This window comes from Nomascus leucogenys, chromosome X, assembly GCF_006542625.1.
Source record: "Nomascus leucogenys isolate Asia chromosome X, Asia_NLE_v1, whole genome shotgun sequence".
In the NCBI taxonomy this organism is placed as follows: Eukaryota; Metazoa; Chordata; class Mammalia; order Primates; family Hylobatidae; genus Nomascus; species Nomascus leucogenys.
Genome location: NC_044406.1, coordinates 42506357 through 42514453, shown reverse-complemented (window position 1 = coordinate 42514453; position 8097 = coordinate 42506357). Strand labels below are relative to the sequence as shown.

General features: G+C 51.1%; 1 protein-coding gene across 1 annotated transcript; it reads right to left on the bottom strand.

The window, feature by feature from the left end:
• Nucleotides 1–281: 281 nt before the first annotated feature.
• Nucleotides 282–4857, bottom strand: PCSK1N (proprotein convertase subtilisin/kexin type 1 inhibitor). The gene is made up of 3 exons (XM_003276831.3): nucleotides 4644–4857; nucleotides 1066–1538; nucleotides 282–642 (listed from the first exon to the last, which is right to left on the bottom strand). Exons 1-3 carry the CDS (start codon nucleotides 4755–4757, stop codon nucleotides 447–449), a joined length of 783 nt encoding a protein of 260 aa, XP_003276879.1. The 5' UTR covers nucleotides 4758–4857; the 3' UTR covers nucleotides 282–446.
• Nucleotides 4858–8097: the final 3240 nt, after the last annotated feature.

The following is an 8097-nucleotide window of genomic DNA, read 5'->3' as shown; positions in this document are numbered from 1 at the left end:
TCAGGAGGATGGTCCCTTGGAAGATGATGGTGCAGGCCCTGAAAGTGGCCTCAAAGCCTGGGATCCCCATACCCAAGTGAGGCCTAAAAGGCGGACACAAGATCCGCGATTGTCCATGCGGATGTCTTCCCCTCCACCCCTAGGAGAGACATAGACTGAGCAGGTGATTGCTCTAAAGTGCAGGACCCAGGTTACGGTCTCCTCTCTCCTGGTCTAAGGGCAACCACCACCAGGGGGACCACCAGCGCCTAGAAACTGCCACTCACACAGACAAGCACAGAGCTGCTTCAGATGATGTTTATTGTGGGGCCGGGGGTAGGGATCCTCAGGTGGGAGGAATAGCTGGCCGGGGTAAGTTGCTCTGGACGTGCTGGCGGGGAGCAGTCCTGGTGGCGGGATGGCGGGGGCACTTCTGGATCCCAGGGTGCACGGGATCCGGGCTGTGCTCAGGGTGGCAAGAGGCGGCGTGCAGGCACCTGGGGCGCCGGGGTCTCTAGGCGTTTCACACGCAGCAGCGCCCCCAGTACGCCCTCAGGGGGCAGCTCGGAGCCCACATCCTGGTCGGCGGCACGGCGGAGGCGGCGCGGTGCTGACACCCCCTCGGAGTCCGTGCTTCCCGCAAGAATCCGTCCCAGCAAGTACCTGCAGGGCCGAGCGCAATGCAGTGAGGCGGTGTCCGCGATGGGGCGTTCCCCGGCCCCACGCTCGGGGCCCAGAACGCAGGATCCACAACCACATACTGCCTGGGGACACGGTTCCCTCCCCAGGCAGGCGTCCTCAGCCCACTGCTTTCAGGAGACAGCCGTCCTCGGTCCTCGCCTTTCATCCCAGAAACTGTGGCTTCCCCGCCTCCCTCTCCTCTTCCCAGGACCTGGGGTCCACTTCCCCCACTGAGTCTTCAGCCAGGCATCCTTGCCCCGACTCCCTGGATCCAGGACCTCACTCCCTCTTAGGGCCCCAGTACTTAGGGGTTCGCACTCCACGGGGGAAGCAGGCTTCCCAGTTCCTCGCCCTCGTCCTCCCCGGACGCAGGCGCCCGACCCCTCCCCATCCCCTGCCGGGCACCTCAGCAGCTCGGGGTCCACGTCGGGTGTCTCATCGCCTGCCTCCTCGGCATCCTGGCCCGCGGGGCCGTCGTCGTAGACCGGGGGCCGGGGTCGGAGCGCCGCGGCGGGGACGGGTGCGGGGACAAGCTGGGCTGCGAGGGCTGCAGGGTCAAGGCGGGCGCGGAGCAGAGCGCGAGCGAGCTGCGCTGCAGGCGCGTCGGGGTCGTCGTCCAGGCCCAGAGCCGGATCAGAGTTGCGGGGGGCGCCCCAGACGCGCAGCAGCTGCGCCAGGACGCGCGCCTGCTGATCCTCAGCCTCCTGCGCCTCGGCCCGCGCCCGCTCCTGACGTTCGGCCTCCAGCAGATGCGCCAGCGCCCGCGCCAGCTCCTGCACCGCCCCCGCCGCCTCACCTCGGGGCACTGACCGCCGGAAGCGGCGGGGAGCGCCAGTCTCAGCCAAGGGCGGCGACGCTGCGCTTAGGCCGCGGGGCTCCTGCGGGAAAATGAGGTGGGGGAAAAGAGTTTGTCAGCGTCCGTCGAGACAGGGTCCCCCAGCCCAGGAAGCTCCGTGAGCCTCAAACATCCCAGATGCCACCAAAAGCACCGTGACCATCCAAATATACCCGGACACCCCTAAGGCCACTGGAAACCACCAAATATCTCCAGACACACTTAAGATCACCAAAGATCCCCAGACACTCCCCACCCCCACCCCACAGCTCGCCAGTCATCCCTTGGTGACTCTCATAATTCCTCCCTCCCCACCCCCACTCCTGGAGACCGAGTTTCTTCATAAGAGTAGGGATGGTAGATATGACAGTTATAGATTTTTCCATATTTAATATTGTGGACAATAGGAACTATATTAATAAACTTGTTCCTATATCATTTGGCATGTGTACAAGTTCATCTGTAGAATAAATTATCCAATGACAAATTTTCAGTTCAAGCAGTTTTGAAACAATTTCCACAAGTTTAAAGAAATAAAAGAGGGTACCAATAATCTGAGCAAGGAATAAAAGATCATAAAAACGACTGTGAAGGTTTGGAAAAGAAACATACAGGCCACATATAAATATGTTTAAAAGGAGTGATGCCTGCAACACAAATAGTCAATGAAAGAGTAGTACACAGAAGATACAGAGAATTCCTAAAAAGTAGTAAGAGAAAAACAAACTCATACAGAAATAGAAAAAATACATGATCACCTATTTCACAAAAATGATTACTAAACATATGAAAAATTGGGCCAGGTGTAGTGGTTCATGCCTGTAATCCCAGCACTTTGGGAGGCCAAGGCAGGAAGATCGCTTGAGGCCAGGAGTTTGAGACCAGCCTGGTCAACATGGCGAGACCCTGTCTCTACAAAAAATAAAACCAAAAAAAATGAGCGGGGCACAAGCCCATAGTCCCAGCTACTTGGGAAGATGAGGTGGGAGGATCACCTGAGTCCAGAAGCTCAAGGTTGCAGTGAGCCCAGATTGCACTACTGCACTCCCGCGTGCATGACAGAGGAAGACCCTTTCTCTAACAAACATAAAATAAAATTAAAAACCTCATTAGTAATCAGGGGAAAGCAAATTAAAATGCCAGGGAGATACTATGCATAATATAACCAAAAGATTGACTCAAATCAAAAAGTCTGATAATATAAAGTGTTGATATGAATGCAGAAAAACGGGAACTCTCATACTATGCTGGTGAGAATTAAACTGGCAAAGTAATTTTGAAGAGCGGTTTGACAATATCTAAAAAGATGCACATATCCTATGACCCACTCCTGGGATGTCACGCCCCAGAGTAGCTTTGGCACATATACTACTGGTCACAAGTTCGTGAAAGATGACAGCAGCACTGTTCGTAATAGCATAAAAGGGCGGGGGAGAAAGAAAAGCCTGGAAACAATCCAATGTCCACTGACAAACTGAGAATACATATATAAATCATGATGTCCTCACAGGATATAATATTATGCAGCAATAAAAATAAATGAATTACAGCCACATGCATCAACTTGGATGAATCTCGCGACCAGAATAGAGCCAAGGGAAAAAAAAAAAAAAAGTCAAGTTCCAGAATTTCACTGCAGACTGCCTGAGACTACTAGACACCCTGAGGACTTCCTAGTGACCCCTAGTGACTACGAGGAACCAGTCACACAGTATGATTCCATTTCAATGATGTTCAAAAGCAGGAAAAACTAAACAATGGTTTTTTTTGAGAGCTACACATATGTGATAAGCTACAAACAAAAGTAAGGGATCAATGGACAGAAAATACAGAATAAGGACTGTGGGGGAACAGGGGCTGCCATGGCGAGGGGCACACAGGGGCTTCTAACTCTTGGTCAGGCTCTATTTATTCAGCTGAGTGACTGCTACAGGAGGGAGTTATTTTGTCATCATTCTTTACATTGTACATATATATTAAACACATTGTTACACGGATATAAGGTAACAGTTTTTTTAAAATTCCCATCTTTGATGCAGACAGTATTGAAGAGCTAGAAGAGGATGCCTCTCCAAGTGCCCTTGCTTGGCGCCCACCACTCCTCAGTCACCCCGGAGTATCACACTCACCAGCAATCACAGCCTCACACACACTCATGAGGACTGACAGGCCTGGAGATGTCACATATACAGTCCAACACTGCCACAGCCACATGCAAGGACCTGCACACGTTCACATCCGCAGCTGCTCCTGCAGTTACAATCGCCAAGCCACCCAGGTGCAAGGACATGCACCATCCTTAAAGGAACAATGCAGCAGAGAGACATCATGGCTCCTCTCCTCAGGATGACACAGCTCCACAAAGAAACAGAGAGAAACAGTCTCAGGAACATGCAAACGAAATCCCAGGCACTTGGTCCAACAGAACCACTATGGAATGTGCACACGGAGATGAGAAGACCACTCCCTCTCAAACAAAAACGAAATCACACACACACACACACACACACACACACACACACACACACAGAGAGAGAGAGAGAGCGAGAGAGAGAGAGAGAGAGAGAGAGAGAGAGAGAGAGAGACGCCCATAGGCCATACCAACACACATAATAAGAATTCACAAATATACACACGGTGTCACTGAGAAAACAATCAGGGCCACAAAAGAATCGCGCACAGAAGTATCCCGTTATCACACACACTACACACCCAGACGCACCACGGCACCTTTGTAGGACACTTGGAAGCTCTCAAACCAAAGAACACACACTTTCAAGGACACGACACCTCCACACCGCTGTCCTCACATCACACGCACACACACCGATGCGCGCGCGCCCTTTCTTAAAGCGCCTTAGTGCCGTGGACAGCGTCACAGGCACCGGGCACGGAGAGGTGGGCAGGGCACGGTTACCGGCGGCGCCCGGGACAACGCCACCCGCACAGGCAGAGACCGAGTCAGGTCTCAGGTGTGCTGGCGTGGCCTGGGCGCGGACCGGCGGCCGGAGCCCCGGCCACCCTCGTCGATCTCTCCGCACGTCCCAGGAGCCGGCTCGGGCGAGGGTGAGGCGGCGCAGCCCCAACCCCAACCCTCGCCTGTGGCATCCTCCCCCAACCCCCACCCCGCGCCGGACTGGGGTCGCACCTTTACCGGCCGCGCGCAGAGCGCGGGGGGCGGCCGAAACAGGCCGAGCAGCAGCAGCACCAAAATGCCGACGCCCCCGGCCCGCGGCCCCCAGAGCAGCGGCGACCCCGCCATGCTGCCCCAGCGAGCCGGGCTCCGGACGGGCGGACTGGCTGGCAAGTGCGCAGTGCCGGGGCGAGCTGGCGAGGCTGCGGCGCTCTGCGGCTGCGCACGCCCGGAACCAGGCCCCCCCGCCGCGCCTCCCCTAACCCACCCGACGCAGGCGCATCCTCGGGGAACTGGCAGCCCCACCAGACCTCTGGTCGCCATGGAGATGCCCAAAGGGCAAGGTGGAGAGCTGGCGGTTGCCATGGCAGTCAGAGGGCAGTTGCTGGGGCAACCGACCTTACTGTTACCTTAGTAGACAGGAAAACAGGCAAGAAAAATTGACTCAGTGTAGTGGAATGGGGGTCTGGTCCTCATCTCTCTTCTTTGGGGAGGAGATGGACTTTAGTTTGTTCATTAGATAAATAGTTAATGGATCACCCGCAGTGGGCCCGGCCCGCGCCAGGGAGATGGGTTCAATCTAGGTGATGTGACCATGGACAGCTCAGTTGGCCATTCTAAGGCTCAGGCTCTCAGCGGCGTGAAGGGGTTACTACTGACAGCCTCCCTCAAAGTGACCTTGGAGGTTTAGAATGACATTCAGTAGGAGCTCAATAAATGCTCCTTTCCATCCTCTCCTTGTCTCTTTGTCTTTTTTTTTCTGACAGGGTCTCGCTGTGTCCCCCAGGCTGGAGGGCAGTGGCCGGATCTCAGCTCACTGCAATTTCCACCTCCAGGGTTCAAGCAATTCTCATGCCTCAGCCTGCCAAGTAGCTGGGACTACAGGTGCCCACCACCACGCCTGGCTAATTTTTGTATTTTTGTAGAGATGGGGTTTCGTCATGTTGTCAGGTTGGTCTCCAACTTCTGAGCTCAAGCAGTCGGCCGTCCTCGGCCTCCCAAAGTGCTGGGATTACAGGCGTTGAGCCACCATGCCTGGCCCCGGCCCAATACTTTCATCTCTCCATGGCTCTCTGTGTTTATCTTTCTGCCCTTATGTGCCCACAGCTCTCTCTGTGTCTTCCTCTCTCCATATGTCTCTCCTTGTCTATGACTTTCTCTCCTTTCATCTCTCCAACCGCTGTCTTGTCTCTGTCTTTATTTTACTGTCTATATCTACTTGTTTTCTATAGATAGATATATACATAGATACATATATGCATAGACTTTACCCATATATTGTTCCAGAAATAAGTTCAAGCCACTAAAATGACATATCAAAGGAAACAAGATCTTGAAAAAATGTATGTGTATCCATAGGGGGAAAAATGTTGGGGAGGGAATGTTAACAATGGTTATCTCTGGGGAGGTAACTAATGGTTTGTTACTTTCTCCTTCATACTTTTCTGTTGTCTGAAAAAAAATTACAATAGGCCAGGCGTGGTGGCTCATGCTTGTAATCCCAGCACTTTGGGAGGCCTAAGCGGGTGTATCACCTGAGGTCAGGAGTTTGAGACCAGCCTGGCCAACATGGTGAAATCCCATCTCTACTGAAAATACAAAAATTAGCCGGGCATGGTGACACGCGCCTGTAATCCCAGCTACTCAGGAGGCTGAGGAGGAGGAGAATTGCTTAAACCTGGGAGGCAGAGGTTGCAGTGAGCCAAGATCGTGCCACTGCATTCCAGCCTGGGCGACAGAGCAAGACTCCGTCTCAAAAACAAGAAAAGATCATCTGAATAAATGAAGACACAATACATGTTCTTGGATGAGGCAATTTCATTTTATAAAGATGTCAAGTCTATCCAAACTAATATATAATTTCTATGTAATTTCAATTTAAACCCCAGCTGCATATTTTAAAGAAAATCAATTAAATCCTTTTTATTTTGTTTTATTTTTAATCCTACTCCTTCTGTAATAAAATGTGTAATAAAGTTTGTTTTGGTTTGTTTATTTGTTTTTTGAGACAGGGTCTCACTCTGTCACCCAGGCTGGAATGCAGTGGCGAAATCACGGCTCACTGCAACCTCCACTTCCCAGGCTCAAGCAATCCTCCCATCTCAGCCTTCCGACTTGCTGGGACTACAGGTGTTCCCCACCATGCCCAGCTAATTTTTGCATTTTTTTGTAAAGACAGGTTTCACCATGTTGCCCAGGCTGCTCTTGAACTCCTGGGTTCAAGTGATCCACCCACCTTGGCTTCCCAAAGTGCTGGGATTACAGGCATGAGCCACCACACCTGGCCATATTTTTAAATGTATATAAGAGGCCATGCAAAAATCTGTACACAAATGTTCAAAGCAGCATTATTTATAATAGCAAAAAGTGGAAACAACCCAAATGTTCATCAATAGATGAACAGATAAGTAAAATGAGGTTTCTCCATATCGTTGAATATTATTCAGCCATAAAAAGAAATGAAGTGAGGCTGGGTGTGGTGCTGTAATCCCAGCACTTTGGGAGGTCGAGGCAGGCGGATTACTTGAGGCCAGAAGTTTGAGACCAGCCTAGCCAACATGGCAAAACTCCGTCTCTACTAAAAATATAAAAATCAGCAGGGCGTGGTGGTGCACGCCTGTAGTCTCAGCTACTCAGGAGGCTGAGGCCGGAGAATCGCTCGAACCTGGGAGGCATGGGTTGCAGTGAGCAGAGATCACACCACTGCACCCCAGCCTGGGCAACAGGGAGAGACTCCGTCTCAAAAAAAAAAAAATCTCATGTACCCCATAAATATACACACCATGTACTTATAAAAATTAAAGATTAAGGGGCCAGGCATGGTGGCTCACGCCTGTAATCCCACCACTTTGGGAGGCTGAGGCAGGTGGATCACGAAGTCAAGAGATCCAGACTATCCTGGCCAACACGGTGAAACCTCGTCTCTACTAAAAATACAAAAATTAGCTGGGCATGGCAGCAGGCACCTGTAATCCCAGCTACTCGGGAGGCTGAGGCAGGAGAATCGCTTGAGCCCAGGAGGTGGGGGTTGCTGTGAGCCGAGATCTCACCACTGCACTCCAGCCGGGCGACAGAGCAAGACTCTGTCTCAAAAAAAAGAATTAAAGATTAAAAACATTTGATATGCATGGTTGATTATCCTAGGTAAAAAGAATTACAGATAAATACAAATATGTATACATGAAAATGGATATGAGTTTTATTTGTTTATTGAAAAGTTGTAGGGGCGAGGACAAGACAGACTACAAAAATTGAGAAATAAAAATAAAAAGTTATTATAGCTTGTTAATGGGAATATTATAATTAATACATACATAATTTTATTTATCATACTAAGTTAATTGTATTTTGAAACTATGGAAAATTTTTTAATTTATTGACTATGTGTTGATTGACTGACTTCGAGACAGAGTCTCACTTTGTCACCAAGGCTGGAGTGCTGTGGTGTGATCTCAGCTCACTGTAACCT

Excerpts from the sequence above, each read along its gene's own strand:
- PCSK1N (XM_003276831.3), bottom strand. The coding sequence starts at position 4,757 with ATGGCGGGGTCGCCGCTGCTCTGGGGGCCGCGGGCCGGGGGCGTCGGC. Across the intron at positions 1,539-4,643 it reads TCTGCGCGCGGCCGGTAAAG|GAGCCCCGCGGCCTAAGCGC; the intron begins GTGCGACCCCAG and ends ATTTTCCCGCAG. Across the intron at positions 643-1,065 it reads GTGGACCCCGAGCTGCTGAG|GTACTTGCTGGGACGGATTC; the intron begins GTGCCCGGCAGG and ends TCGGCCCTGCAG.